At 46.5% G+C, this 16,041-nt stretch overlaps 1 protein-coding gene across 4 annotated transcripts in view; it reads left to right on the top strand.

The window, feature by feature from the left end:
* Positions 1-16,041, top strand: part of plekhh1 (pleckstrin homology domain containing, family H (with MyTH4 domain) member 1) — a 138,988-nt gene that overhangs the window by 110,273 nt on the left and 12,674 nt on the right. For all 4 annotated transcript variants that reach the window (XM_048538191.2, XM_048538194.2, XM_048538195.2 and 1 more), the window contains 7 exons: positions 921-1,097; positions 4,772-4,869; positions 7,221-7,398; positions 7,912-8,067; positions 9,428-9,525; positions 11,039-11,180; positions 14,838-14,980. In XM_048538191.2, the coding sequence (XP_048394148.1) occupies positions 921-1,097; positions 4,772-4,869; positions 7,221-7,398; positions 7,912-8,067; positions 9,428-9,525; positions 11,039-11,180; positions 14,838-14,980 (992 nt within the window). The remainder of the gene's footprint in view (positions 1-920; positions 1,098-4,771; positions 4,870-7,220; positions 7,399-7,911; positions 8,068-9,427; positions 9,526-11,038; positions 11,181-14,837; positions 14,981-16,041) is intronic.

Below are 16,041 nucleotides of genomic sequence, written 5' to 3'. Positions count from 1 at the left end.
TAGAGGGTTGGTGTGGACTTGATGGGCCGAATGGCCTGCTTCCACACTGTAGGGATTCCATGATTCCATCACGCCTGTCCTTACTGACCTGTAGTGGCTTTCAGTGCCCAAGCATCATCCAATTTAAAATCCTCACCCCTGTATTCAAATCCTTTCAAAGTGAATATGTCCCTATTTCTTTTGAATTCCTCCACTCATACAACTGTTAATTCCAGCAGCTTCAGCCTTTCTGCTTCCCTTGTCCACCTCAAAATCATTCCTCTCACCTCACCTTTGCCTTATGCATCTGGGTCCTAAATGCTGGGGCTTTTTTTTTCTGTCATATCGTGTTTGCAACCCCTACCCACCCCTCCACCCCATTCTCCTCCTTTAAGAGTTCTCTCACTTTTGATGGGATTCGAAAAGGCAAGCAGTGAGCATGCACGCACACATGTGTGTGCGTGTGTGTATGTAATTGTGTGCGTGTGTGTGTGTAGTTGTGTGGGTGTGTGTGAACGGGTGTGAGAGCGTGTGTGAGCATGTGTGTGTGCGTGTGTGTGAGAGGGTGTGTGTGTGTGCGTGAGAGCTTGTGCGTGTGTATGAGAGGGTGTGTGTGTCTGCAAGAAGCCGGGACCTCTTTACTCAGAGAATGATGGAACTTGCTCCACATGGATTAGTGAGGTCATGGCATGTAGAGGAGGAAAGGAGGAGAAGGATATGCTGATGGGGTTAGATAAAGAGGTGGGTAAGGGTGGCTGTGCAGACTATGAACAGCATTAAATAGTTGGGCAAGCTACTCTTTTTCTTCTGCTGTGGATTCTGTGGAATTCTGTGTCAACCCACCTCCCTTACCAAGCCTCTTTGCAACTTTGTGTGTGTCCCTAGTTGTTGCAGAAAACCTGCTATGTTAATGATTGGCTTGTTGTATTCTGTCCCCACAGTCATGCCAACTGTTCATCAATGTGCTGGTCGAGGCACCTTCGATTGACTACCATGTGTCGCTGGCGCAGAATGCACTGCAGGTTTGCCTGACTCACACGGAACTGCAGAATGAGATCTACTGCCAGTTCATTAAACAGACCAGCCACAGGGAGCCTCATAACTTCTCCCTCATCCAGGTAACCAGCACTCAACGGAATATTTCAAGGTTCAGTCAGAATGTGGACATTGGGCTCGCAAATTGTCATTTCTCCATGGCATTCCTGTCTGATAATTGGGACGTTTAATCCCTATTTGGTACAATAGACAGCTCTCCCTTTTAACAATTAAGTTAAAGCTCGATGAAAGCAGCAGTAATCTAACTGCGTTATGGATACTGTGTGGGCAATCTAGGCGACTGCAGTTGCCTTTTGGCATTTCCATGCTCCAGGAGAGCATCATCACTGACTGTAGCAGGTATTTGGGGATCTTCCTAGAGTGGAGGCTATTGTGCGCGATCTGCTGGTCTATGGATGTGGAAACACAATGAAAGAAACCATCACAGACTATGATCAGAATCTTGTGTGAGGCTCGACAGAGATCTTACTGAATGAACCCAAGCTCAACAAGAGAAAGATCCAAGTAAAGATTTTTTCTTTCCTTATCCAACTGTGGGATATGGGCATCGCTGGCCGGGCCCAGCATTTATTGCCCCGTCCCAAGTTTCCCCTTGAGAAGGTGGTGGTGAGCTGCTTTCTTCAACCGCTGCAGTCCACCTGCTGTGGGTTGACCCACAACGCCATTAGGGAGGGAATTCCAGGGTTTGACCGAGCGACAGTGAAAGAACGGCGATATGTTTCCAAGTCAGGATGGTGAGTGGCTTGGCAGGGAACTTGGAGGTGGTGGTGTTCACATGTATCTGCTGCCATTGTCCTTCTAGGTGGAAGTGGTCATGGGTTTGGAAGGTGCTGTCTGAGGATCTTTGGTGAATCTCTGCAGTGCATCTTGAGGATGGTACACACTGCTGCTACAGAGCGTTGATGGTGGAGGGAGTGGATGCTTGTGGATGTGGTGTCAATTAAGCGGCTGCTTTGTTCTGGATGGTGTCAAGCTTCCTGAGTGTTGTTGGGGCTGCACTCATCCAGGCAAATGGGGAGTATTCCATCATACTCCTGACTTGTTCTGTATAGTTTGGGGACAGGCTTTCGGGAGTCAGGAGGTGAGTTACTCGCCGCACTGTTCCGAGCTTCTGGCCTGGTCTTGTACCCACCGTGTTTATGTGGTGAGTCCAGTTGAGTCAGATGCCTGAAGTCAAGTACACAGGCCCTGTACTCACAGCAGAAAGGTTTTGCCCAAATCCCAACAAGACGAGAGGTGTAGCAGAGGTGGAGCTTGGATAACAAAATTGCGCCTGGCTATTGGCTTTGCTTGTGAGCATTTTGAACAACACTCATCTGGGAGAGACAAACTGACAGTGTGTGTAAGCCACTCGAAAGCGTTTTCCTTAAACCACCTCTTTCTGTTCCAAGTGTCTGCAAAGAATGCAACTTTGTTTTCCTCTGGACGTTAACAGAAAAGCAAGCAAGACAAACATACGTTGCTGTCATGCTGTTGAGAGTAGCACTCCCTCTTGTAAGAGTTTTGTTCACTACAAGAGAGTGTGACATCTCTCAGAGCAAAGTAAATGCAAAAGCTCTATGTTACGTAAGTCATCAATTCAGCAGGAACATAGAATCTGAATGATGACTGGCTCTCTCAAATCAAGCAGACAGTGCAACATGATGCCACGCTGCAGGAAGTAGTGATAAAAGAGTGGCCTGAAAGCATCAAGAACACACATATTGCTTATCAGAGAGTTTAGGGCAGAGATGAAGTGATAGCCCAAGATGCATCTTATAGAAAAGGAATTGAGTTGTTATCCCAAAATAGATAAGACAAGAGGTGCTTAAGTGCATCTGTGCAAGTCATGATAGAATTAAGTTGAGACTGAGGAAGACAAGAGAAGTGCTATACTGACAAAACTAGAGCAATAGATCAAGGACCATATCAGCCAGTCCAGTGCTTCTATTAAAGTGAAGTCCCAGGTAGACAGGATAGTGAAGAAGGTGTTTGGTACGCTTGCCTTCATTGGTCAGTGCATTGGAATATATGAGTTGGGATTTGCAGCTGTACAGGATGTTGGTTTAGCCATGTTTGGAATACTGCATTCAATTCTGGTCTCCCTACTTTAGGAAAGATGTTGTTAAACTTGAAAGGGTTCAGAAAAGATTTACAAGGATGTTGCCAGGGTTGGAGGGTTTGAGTGCAGGGAGAGGCTGTATAGGCTAGCGCTATTTTCCCTGAAGTTTGAGGTCAAGGGGTGACTAAGAAGGTTCATAAAATCATGAGGGGCATAGATAGGGTGAATAGGCAAGGTCTTTTCCCCAGGGTAGGGGAGTCCAAAATTACAGGGCATAGGTTTAAGGTGAGAGGGGAAAGATTTAAAAGGGACCTAAGGGGCAACTTATTTATGCAGAGAGTGGTATGAGTTTGGAATGAGCTGCCAGAAGAAGAGGTGGAGATCGGTACAATTACATTTAAAAGGCATCTGGATGCGTGCATGGATAGGAAGGGTTTAAAGGGATAGGGGCCAAATGCTGGCTAATGGCACTGGATTAATTGAGGATATCTGGTCGGCATTGACGAGTTGGACTCTACATCTCTATGACTCCATAAATATCAAGCTCAGCAAACCTCAGAGTCACTTACGATAGACGAACATCCCAAACTGACCATGGATGTAATAGGAGTAACCTATGGCTTGCAGGAACTGATTATCTTGTCACTGACAGCCAATATTCTCACCTCCTAGGAGTTATACTGTGTGACATGAACAGCTGCCAGTACTTTAGTCATGATAGAATTCCAGACATTGTGATATGTGACAGTGGCCTTCAATTCAATACCATGTATCCACACTATCCCCTATCAAGTGGAAAGCTGAGAGACCATAAAGAGATCAAGCAAATCCAGCACAGTCTCGTCCAAGGCAGTGGCGTGGAGGAAAACACCCAACTGAGGAACGTAGTCTAAAGAGGAATGTCACGCCACACCCAAAATATTCTTCCAATCGTGAAACTGCTACTGAAGCCAGAAGAAATGGACACAGGACACGGGCAAAAAGTTGAAATAGCGGCCAGATTTCACTTTGGCCAAGTCATTACCAGAGCTAAGCATTAAAGATCCAGTCAGGGTGCAAACATGCAACATTTTCATTCAAAGCCAGCCCTAATAGCAGGTCGGAACCTGTGTAGAGCAGTTACCACTTCAAGCTGTGCAGTGAACGTGAATGACCAGGTGTATCGTTTTGGCTGTAGACATCAAGGTCCAACCAGTGAAACTGGTACAGACGACAGAATGCCCATCAGCCCCAGCATTGGAAATGGGTGGAGAACCACGTTTACCACAACGACAGCACTCGCCATGTGAATGACACTCCTGGAGAAGGAACATTACCCTAGAAATGAGCAGACGCCAAACAGACAGCCAATGACAATGCATGCGTGTATCGTTGCATGATTTAAAGAGCTTGGGATATAACGTGCAGAAACTGAAAAGGCAACTGACTAAAGTTGACCTCTTCTTACATGTAATGAACAATAATTTTCTTTGTGGCTGTATATGACGGGTAATTTGTGAATGCAAAGTTCTATTCATGCAATTATGTTAATTTTATCAGAAAGGGGAGAGATGTGTTTGGGCTTGCTGTAATCATGTGACCTCTATCTCCGCTAGAAATGCCTTCGTGTGTAACCATTAAATACACATCGCCTGAACCATTATCGATCATTTAAAAGATGAAGTGAAAACTTTTAACTTTTTACTCTCCCTGCAGTGCTGGCAACTCCTGGCTCTGTGCGTTGCTCTTTTCCTTCCCCAGCATCACTTCCTGTGGTATCTGAAGCTTCACCTGCAACGCCATGCTGATCCCAGGTAGGGGGCATCATTGTACATTAGGTTCAAGCTATATGAAATGATGCATGCGCAAATGGAACCACTTCCAGCTGCACCAAAATTGACCAGCATCTGCTCTTTGGGTCTTTTTCATTCCATCGTCTATAAGATGGCATATTTTCTCAGTCCTTTTAAAAGTACTGCTGTCTCCGATTTTTGTCCTTCAGTCAGCTGTGCCAAATTACCAGTGAGGAAAGACCTTTTCCACAACGTTGCTCGACCAAATGTTAAGAACATAAGCACCAGGAGCAGGACTAGGCATCCGGCCCGTCGTGCCTGCTTCATCATTCAACAAGATCACGGCTGATCTTATCATGGACTCAGATCCACTTACCCACCCGTTCACCATGAACCTTTATTCCTTTACTGTCCAAAAATCTACATTTGCCTTAAAAACATTCATTGAGGAAACCTCAACTTCTTCACCAGGCAGGGACCACAGATTCACAACCCTTGGGGTGAAGAAGATCCTTCTTAACTCAGTCCTAAACCTGCTCCCCCTTATTTACAGGCGATACCCACTTGTTTTAGTTTCACCCACCAGGAGAAACAACCTCCCCCCTGCTTCTCTCTTATCTAATCCCTTCATAATTTTATATGTTTCAATAAAATCCCACTTTATTCTTCTAAATTTCAATGGGTTTAGGCCCAATTTACTCAGTCTGTTGTCTCAATTCTGGAATCAATCTGGAGAACCTGTCTGCACCCCCTCCAGTGCCCATACATCTTTTCTCAAGTAAGGAGACCAGAACTGTACATGGTACTCCAGGTGTGGCCTCATGAGCATCCTTTACATCTGCAGCATAGCATCTCTGTTTTTAGATTAGATTCTGTACAGTGTGGAAACAGGCCCTTCGGCCCAACAAGTCCACACCGCACCTTGAAGCATCCCACCCCGACCCATCCCCCTATAACCCACACACCCCTCAGCACTACGGGCAATTTAGCATGGCCGATCCACCTAGACATCTTTGGACTGTGGGAGGAAACCGGAGCATCCAGAGGAAACCCCTCTAAGCGGTAAAGGACAATATTCCATTTGCCTACCTGCTGCCTCTGCAAGCCAACTTCGTGGCTGACTTGTTGTAGTCTCAGGGCCTGATAGTTCTAACACAACAGCCATTCCACTATTTTCAGACGGGATATGTTGGTTACCTCCTTAATCTCTCTCACAAAACGGTAACCAATATTACTGATGGGCCTGGCTGAGTTATGGAGCTCCTTACCATGTTTCACTCTAGACCAAGCCTTCCCAGGTGAACTGTACACTTAGTTAAGGGAGGCGATGGCCTAGTGGTATTATTGCTAGACTATTAATCCGGAGACCCAGAAAGTGTTCTGGGGACATGGGTTCGAATCCCACCACGGCAGATGGTGGAATTTGAATTTAGTTTAAAAATATCTGGAATTTAAGAATCTAATGATGACCGTGAATCCATGTCAATTATCAGAAAGACCCATCTGGTTCACTAATGCCCTTTAGGGAAGGAAACTGCCATCCCTACCTGGTCTGGCCTACATGTGACTCCAGATCCACAGCAATGTAGCTGACTCTCAATTGCCCACTGGGCAGTGAGGGATAAATGTGAGAGGATTTTGAGAAGAAATTATATTTGGAATAAAGCACACACTCATCAAGAAGACTGAGCTCATGTTCACCACTCATCAGGTAGCAGTCTGTAATCTGCAGGGTATAGCAGCGTAGTGGTTATCTTACTGAATGACCAATACAAACCTTGAGTAATAGTCACTGTTACTAATGTTTCCAGTTCTGTTTCATTGTGATTGACTTTCAATCACCCTCATAGTAGCCGGGAATGCCAGTCAATTGTATCGAACTACTACTAAAATTCGATACCGTGGTTCAAAGTCTGTGTCTAGTATAAAGGGCAGGATAGGCTGAATGGCCTGTTTCTGTGCTGTGCATGCTGTCTAAGAAGGAGATCCAACTCTACCTCACCAGAGCAGAGATGGCTAACAAGTTCCAATCTTGTCAGAAACGCTCACATGCAAGAACAAGCAGATCAGAATTCCCTTCCCCTCCCCCATTTCTGAAGAAGGGTCTAAGCCCGAAACATCAGCTTTCCTGCTCCTCTGATGCTGCTTGGCCTGCTGTGTTCCTCCAGTTGTACACCTTGTTATCTTAGATCAGCTATCTGCTAGATTTGCATGTAAATCTCGATCTGACATATCCCTGCGTAGAGCATTCTCCCGAGGGTCACCAGCGCAGGATGGCAGCATGACTCATGAAGTTATTGGGAGAGAAAGCATCCGAGGCCCATTGAGCATTGACTAATCCGATACCTCCTTTCTTTTCTGCCCCGTCGCAGGACTGAGATAGGTAAATATTCCATCTACTGCCAGAGGTCGGTGGAGCGGACTCTGAGGAATGGGGACCGGGAAGCCAAGCCATCCCGGATGGAGATAATGTCGATCCTCCTGCGAAATCCCTACCACCACTCGCTCCCTTTCAGCATACCAGTCCATTTCATGAATGGGACATACCAGGTGAGTGATGGATTGTCGGCGTCCTTCATTTGTATAACTGTTCCCAAGGAGCCCCCATTTTGTTGGAGCTGCGCCCATCCAGGCAAGTGGGAAGGGAGCGCTGTGGGGCGAGTTTAGAGGGATGTGGGCCAAACACAGGCAAGTGGGACCAGTTCAGTTTGGGAAACCTGGTCAGCATGGATGAGTTGGACTGAAGGGTCTGTTTCCATGCTGTACGACTGTACAGCCATGACCCCAATGCGCTGGGTGTTAGCATGAATTTAGGAGATGAGATGACCATTGAATTCTCATTGTATGTTTTCTTCGTGATAAAGGGTTGGATATTCTTGGAGCTACTCAATACTTTGCTCTTCCTAGAGTTGGCAGTTAGAAGGTCAGTGCGTAACCCAGTCCAAATTGAGAAATGATTTGTGCCCAGATTTTTGGCCCAAGTCTATGATGCAAGCTTTTAGATATGGGGGAGAAATTTAAACCTCCCCCTGCTCTATTTCCTTTCCCTTCATATTTATTCAGGTTGTGGGCTTTGATGGTTCCACCACAGTCGAGGAGTTCTTGCACACGCTCAACCAGGAAATAGGGATGAGAAAGCCGCTACATTCGGGATTCTCACTCTTTACTGATGATCCTTCTGGAAAGGATTTGGAACACTGTCTGCAGGGCACTGTGAAGGTGAGACAACTTTATCCACTGTCAGGACGATACCTGTAGAATCTAGGACATTTGTTATAAGCCATCATCAACCTTAACACTTTCATCGATATAGCCCACACCCCTCACTGTAACACCGATATAGCCCACACCCCTCACTGTAACACCGATATATCCCACACCCCTCGCTGTAACACCGATATACCCCACACCCCTCGCTGTAACACCGATATATCCCACACCCCTCACTGTAACACCGATATAACCCACACCCCTCACTGTAACACCGATATAGCCCACACCCCTCATTGTAACACCGATATAACCCACACCCCTCACTGTAACACCGATATATCCCACACCCCTCACTGTAACACCGATATATCCCACACCCCTCGCTGTAACACCGATATACCCCACACCCCTCACTGTAACACCGATATATCCCACACCCCTCGCTGTAACACCGATATACCCCACACCCCTCACTGTAACACCAATATATCCCACACCCCTCGCTGTAACACCGATATAGCCCACACCCCTCACTGTAACACCGATATACCCCACACCCCTCACTGTAACACCGATATAGCCCACACCCCTCGCTGTAACACCGATATACCCCACACCCCTCACTGTAACACTGATGTACCACACACCCCTTGCTGTATCACCGATATACCCCACACCCCTCACTGTAACACCGATATACCCCACACTTCTCGCTGTAACATCGATATACCCCACACTTCTCGCTGTAACACCGATATACCCCACACCCCTCCCTGTAACACCGATATACCCCACACCCCTCCCTGTAACACCGATGTACCACACACCCCTTGCTGTATCACCGATATACCCCACACCCCTCACTGTAACACCGATATACCCCACACCCCTCACTATAACACTGATATACCCCACACCCCTCACTATAACACCCATGTACTTTACACCCCTCACTGTAACACCAATATACACCACACCCCTCATTGTAATGCCGATATGACCCACACCCCTTGCTGTAACACCGATATACCCCACACCCCTCGCTGTAACACTGATACACCCCACACCTCTCACGGTAACACCGATATACCCCACACCCCTCACAATAACGCCGATATATCCCACACCCCTCGCTGTAACACTGATGCACCCTATGTCCCTCACCTTTACACCTGAATCCAGTGTATCAATTCAGTCAAACTGTCGCAAAGTCAAATCTGTACTCAGTCCAAATAGATCTGTTTAATGTGCAGTTGGCTCACTTAAATATGCATGAATTTATTGCTAGGCACAGCAGTTCGGTAATGTCAGTATTTAACTCTGCTGTTCCAGAGGAATTAATCATTTCAATAATTATTTCTTGAAGATTTGTGATGTGATTTCAAAGTGGGAACAAGCACTAAAGGAACTACACCCTGGTAAATATGAAAGTAACAGGATTGTACGGCTGATATATAAAAGCAGGTAAGTTCATAGACTGACAGATAACACTATATCCCATAAAGCACTGCGCCTCTGTTTATACTATACACTCTCATGCCTTATTCCTCTGCTTATAGGTTATGGCACAGTACGTTATCCCTGTCTTTATGACATACTTTACTACATTATCCCTCTGTTTATAATAGACTTCATTATGACTATCCCATGTTTATAACACACTCAACAGTGCATTGTCCTTGTCTTTATAGTATGCTCCACAGTGAGTTTATACCCATGTTGAGAATATATTCCTTATTTCTACATTTGTCATATTCCATATGATGTGCTATCCCTGTGTTTCTGGTGTAACAGTGTTGTGTACGAGTAATTAATATACAGCGTATGCCATATCCCTGTGCTTATGACATATACCGTGCTCTGCTGCTGTACCTGTTTCGATTGTATGTAACATACCTCTGCCATTGTCAGTCCTTCATTCTCATCACTATCAACAACTGACCTTCCATATCAAGCAGATGTTCACCTGCACATCTGCCAATGTGGTATATTGTATCCATGGTACCTGGTGTGGCATCCTCTACATTGGGGAAACCAAGCGGAGGCTTGGGGACTGCTTTGCAGAACACCTCCGCTCAGTTCGCAACAAACAACTGCACCTCCCAGTCGCAAACCATTTTAACTCCCCCTCCCATCCCTCAGATGACACGTCCGTCATGGGCCTCCTGCACTGCTACAATGATGCCCACAGCAGGTTGCAGGAACAGCAACTCATTTTTCGCCTGGGAACCCTGCAGCCCAATGGTATCAATGTGGACTTCACAAGCTTCAAAATCTCCCCTCCCCCCACTGCATCACACAACCAGCCCAGCCTGTCTCTGCCTCCCTAACTTGTTCTTCCTCTCACCCATCCCTTCCTCCCACCTCAAGCCACACCTCCATTTCCTACCTACCACCTCATCCCACCTCCTTGACCTGTCTGTCTTCCCTGGACTGACCTATCCCCTCCCTACCTCCCCACCTATACTCTCTCCACCTATCTTCTTTTCTCTCCATCTTCGGTCCGCCTCCCCCTCTCTCCCTATTTATTCCAGTTCCCTCTCCCCATCTCCCTCTCTGATGAAAGGTCTAGGCCCGAAACATCAGCTTTTGTGCTCCTGAGATGCTGCTTGGCCTGCTGTGTTCATCCAGCTTCACACTTTGTTATCTTGGATTCTACAGCATCTGCAGTTCCCATTATCACTATCAACAACTGTTTGCCTCTGTCTCTTTTCAACAGATTGATTCTCACTGACATGCACCTCCAGCGCCACTTGGTGGCCAAACAGCATTATATGCTATTACAAAACCACAACTGACAACCCTGTGAGAAACACTGAATCAGATAGTAAGCTAGTCCTCATTCAGGACTGCGGGAGCCTCAGTACACACCGCAGGCTGTTTCCCGCACCTTGTTGCATGTCCCTGCTGTGTGTACTGCGTTGTCTTTGTTAGTCGCCTGTTTCATTGATGATACTGTTTCTGTTGTTTGGCACAGAATGTATTTCAGAGCTCAGGCGAAGGGTGAAACGGAGCGAGAGCGCCTCCTGCTGACCTATCAGGTTAATGACGAGGTGGTGAATGGACGTTTCCCTGTAAACAAAGACCTGGCTTTGGAGGTGACTGCTTTAATGGCACAGGTTAGTGTCTGGCTCAGAGAGCATTCAGTCTAGTGTGTATTACTCTTGCCGGTAACAAGGCTATTCAAGCTCTCTGTTCAAAGGGTCTAATCCTATTTTTTCTTTCCTATTTCTCCTCCGTAATCAATGCTGTCCTTCCTTTCTGTCGTAAATGCCCCTGTGCTCCTCTTGCACTCTCTCATATTCCATTTCGTGCTCTCGTGTTGCTCATATCACAATCACTATTCTGTTTTTATCCCACTCTTTCTCTTGTGCCTGCCTTGCTCTGAGGTATGTAAGGATATCACAGATTTTAATTTGCCACATCTTTTCCTATAGAATCATACAATGATGCAGCATTGAAGAGCCCCATCAGCCTGGCATCTCAATTGCAGAGGCCCTTGCAGAGATTTTTGCTTCATCTTTAGCCACTGGTGAAATCCTGGAAGACTGGAGAGTGGCTAATGTTGCACCACTGTTTAAGAAAGGTAGCAAAGACAAGCCAGGGAACTACAGGCCAGTGAGCCTGACATCAGTGGTAGGCAAGTTATTGGAGAGGATACTGAGGGACAGGATCAACCAACATTTGGATAGTCAACATTTGACTCGGGATAGTTGGCATGGATTTGTGCATGGGAAGAGGTAACCAAGAGGACAGATGTGGGTAGGGCAGTGGATGTTGTCGATATGTACTATTGTTGTCTATTTGGTTCGGTTCTGGTCACCTCATTATAGGAAAGATGTGGAAGCTTTAGCGAGGAGATTTACCAGGACGCTGCCTAGACTGAAGGGCAGGTCTAATGAGGAAAGGTTGAGGGAGCTAGGGCTTTTTTCATTGGAACGAAGGAGGATGAGAGGTGACTTGATAGAGGTTTACAAGATGATGAGAGGCATAGATAGAGTGGATAGCCAGAGACTTTTTCCCAGGGCAGAAATGACTATTACGAGGGGGCATAATTTTAAGGTGATTGGAGGAAGGTTTAGGGGAGATGACAGACGTAGGTTCACACAGAGAGTGGTGGGTGTGTGGAATGCACTGCCGGCAGTGTAGTGGAGTCAGATACTTTAGAGACTTTTAAGCGACTCTTGGATAGGCACATGGAGGACAGTAAAAATTGATCTTAGTAGGATAAGAGGTTGGCACAACATTGTGGGTGAAGGTCCTGTACTGTGCTGTACTGCTGTATGTTCTATCAGTATTGTGGAACAGAGAGACCTAGGAGTACAAATGCATAATTTGTTAAAAGTGGTGTCACAGGTGGAAAGGATGGTGAAGCAGGCATTTAGTTTGCTGACCTTCATCAGTTGAGGCATTAAGTATAGGAGTTGGCACATTATGTTATAGTTGTTTAAGTTGTTGGTAAAGCCGTACTTGGTGTATTGTGTACAGTGTTGGTCCCCCTGTTACAGGAAAGACATAGTTAAGCTGGAAAGTGTGCAAAGGATGTTGCCAGGACTAGTAAGCCTGAGTTATAGAGAGGATAGCCAGGATAGAACTTTGTTCCATGGAACATAAGAGAATGAGGGGTAACCTTATTGAGGTGTATAAAATCATGTGGGGCACAGATAGGATGAATGCAAATGGTCTCTTTCCCAGGTATAGGGAATTGGAAACTAGCGGGCATAGGTTTAAGGTGAGAGGAGATAGATTTAAGAAGGACCTGAGAGGCAACTTCTTCACACATAGAGTGGTGCAAATAAGGAAGGGCTGCCAGAGAAAGTGGTTGAGGCAGGTACAATGGCAACATTTATAACACATTTGGATAGGTACATGGATGGGAAGAGTTTAGGGGAATATGGATCAAATGTGGGCAATTGGGACTGGCTGGGTGGGCAGCATGGACCCGTTTGGGCCCAAGGGCCTGTTTCCATGCTGTATTACACTGTGACTCTATTTCCATTGCATTAGTTTGGCTACTGCCCATTCACGGTGAGCTATGTATTGTAGCAATGCAGCTATACATTATTTCACCTACCTCACCTTCTTTCTTGAAAGATTGGGCAATGATGAGGAAACTAAGAGTTTCTGGTACTTTTAAAATTCATTTGCGGGATGCAAGCGTTGCTGGCTAGGCAGCATGTATTGCCCATCCATTATTGCCCAGTGGACAGTTAAGAGTCAACCACATTGCTGTGGGTCTAGAGTTGCACATAGGCCAGACCAGGTAAGGATGGCAGTTTTCTTCCCTAAAGGACATTAGTGACCTGGATGGGTTTTTCCTGCAACAATCAACTCACAGCCACCATTAGACCCTTAATTCTCAAGATTTTTATTGAAGTCAGATTCCACCATCTGCCGTGGTGAGATTTGAATCTGGGTCCCCAGAACATTACCTAGGTTTCCTGGAATGACAGTCCAGCGATAATACCACTCGGCCATCGCCTCCCCATGTACAGATGTAGTGTGTACTTGTTCATATGTCTTCCTGCAGGGGAGCGTGGACAATATTTGTGACCAGGAACCCTGGTTGATAGTTTAAATGCTTTCTCTTTTTGCTCAGAGTTTCGAACCTGATAAAAGTACATCATTTACCCTCAGAGAGCCTTAGATATAGAAAGAAGCCATTTGACCCTCACTGCTTTGTAGAAAGAGATTTCCAATTAGACACACACTCCCTCGGCACCTGATAGCCCTGATCTTTTGTCTCCCTTTATCCAGTTTTCCTCTGAAAGCAACTGTCTTTTTTTTCAGGTGAGGTATTTTGAATTGTAACCCCTGCGTGTGGAAAGTTCTCCTCACCTTGCTCCTTGCCTTTTCGCTGATTATCTCAAACCTGTTGCCCCATGGTCTCTGGTTCCTCCTCCTCTTATAGCCAACCTGTGTTTCCCCGCAGGAGCGCCTGCTACATCCACAAGCCAGCCCAAGTGATCCTGCAGGGTGGACCTAATGCTTTCTTTTTTAAAAAAAATGGCTTCCCAGCAAATTTCGAGGGATCTAACCCCTGGCACCACCAACCCACCCCGCCCCCAACTTGGCGGTTCTGAGCTTCATTGCCCATCCCTAGTTACATGTTTTCTTATCAACCTGTTCAGCCCTCCTGGTTCACCCACTCCTGGTTATCTTTGAGGAAATGGTGGTGAGCCACTTCTTTGAACTGCGGCAGTTCTCGGCATTTTGCAATACTGTTTAAGAAGGGAATTTCCAGTATTTTGACCCAGCAACGCTGAAGGAATGGGATATACTTTCAGGTCAGGAAGGTGAGTGGCTCGGAGGGGAATTTGCAGGTGGTGGTGTCCCTTGTATCTGCTGCCCTTATCCTTCTAGACAGTAATCGTAGAATCCCTACAGCATGGTGCAGGCCATTCAGCCCACCAAGTCCACATCAACCCTTCGAAGAGCATTCCACCCAGCCCCTACCCCTGCATTTCCCATGGCCAATTCACCTAGCCTGCACATCCTTGGACTGTGGAGCACCCGGAGGAAACCTGGGCAGACACGGGGAGAATGTGCAAACTCCGCACAGGCAGTCGCCCGAGGGTGGAATCGAACCCGGGTCCCCGGCGCCATGAGGCCCCAGTAGAGGCTCGGACTGGGAAGATGTTGCTGACATTTCTTGTTGAGTTGCTGCCATGCTTAAGATGGTACACTGTGTTGCTGCTGCACATTGACAGTGGACGCACTGGATGTTGACGGTTATGTTTCGGGGTTTGTAACATGCGCTATTGTGACTCCTACAGGTGGAATACGGTGACCTGGCACGTCCCATTCCGTCCAGTCCAGGGAGCAGCTCCCAGTCTAAGACACACCAGTTTCTGCAGCAGGTTCTGGAGAAATTCTATCCAAGGCACTACAGACAAGGATGCACGCCACAACAGATCAGGTAGGCCTGGCCTCATCATCCCCGATTTCTTTGACTGCACCAGTGCGTTCTCTCTGCTTTGACCAAGTAAAATCAACTGTTACAACGTAGTTCAAAAGTAGTGTAGCATCCTTAGGCCTTTGTCTGATACAATCTTACGTTCAAGAATCTTTTATGTTCAACCTTGGGTTAGGAAATGGTTTACAAGAGATTGTTAGCCGAAATCACAGTTCATTCTGGACTTCAGCAAGGCATTTGATAAGGTTCCCCATGGTAGGCTCATTCAGAAGGTCAGGAGGAATGGGATACAGGGGAACTTAGCTGTCTGGGTACAGAATTGGCTGGCCAACAGAAGGCAGCGAGTGGAGTAGAAGGAACATATTCTGCCTGGAAGTCAGTGGTGAGTGGTGTTCCACAGGGCTCTGTCCTTGGGCCTCTACTGTTTGTAATTTTTATTAATGACTTGGATGAGGGGATTGAAGGATGGGTCAGCAAGTTTGCAGACGACACAAAGGTTGGAGGTGTCGTTGACAGTATAGAGGGCTGTTGTAGGCTGCAGCGGGACATTGACAGGATGCAGAGATGGGCTGAGAGGTGGCAGATGGAGTTCAACCTGGATAAATGCGAGGTGATGCATTTTGGAAGGTCGAATTTGAAAGCTGAGTACAGGATTAAGGATAGGATTCTTGGCAGTGTGGAGGAACAGAGGGATCTTGGTGTGCAGATACATAGATCCCTTAAAATGGCCACCCAAGTGGACAGGGTTGTTAAGAAAGCATATGGTGTTTTGGCTTTCATTAACGGGGGATTGAGTTTAAGAGTTGTGAGATCTTGTTGCAGCTCTATAAAACTTTGGTTAGACCGCACTTGGAATACTGCGTCCAGTTCTGGTCGCCCTATTATAGGAAAGATGTGGATCCTTTGGAGAGGGTTCAGAGGAGGTTTACCAGGATGCTGCCTGGACTGGAGGGCTTATCTTATGAAGAGAGGTTGACTGAGCTCGGACTTTTTTCATTGGAGAAAAGGAGGAGAGGGGACCTAATTGAGGTATACAAGATAATGAGAGGCATAGATAGAGTTGA

The sequence above is a fragment of the Stegostoma tigrinum genome, chromosome 10, assembly GCF_030684315.1.
Source record: "Stegostoma tigrinum isolate sSteTig4 chromosome 10, sSteTig4.hap1, whole genome shotgun sequence".
Lineage (NCBI taxonomy): Eukaryota > Metazoa > Chordata > Chondrichthyes > Orectolobiformes > Stegostomatidae > Stegostoma > Stegostoma tigrinum.
The sequence above is the reverse complement of the archived record's forward strand: the minus strand, read 5'-3'. Positions and strand labels throughout refer to the sequence as shown.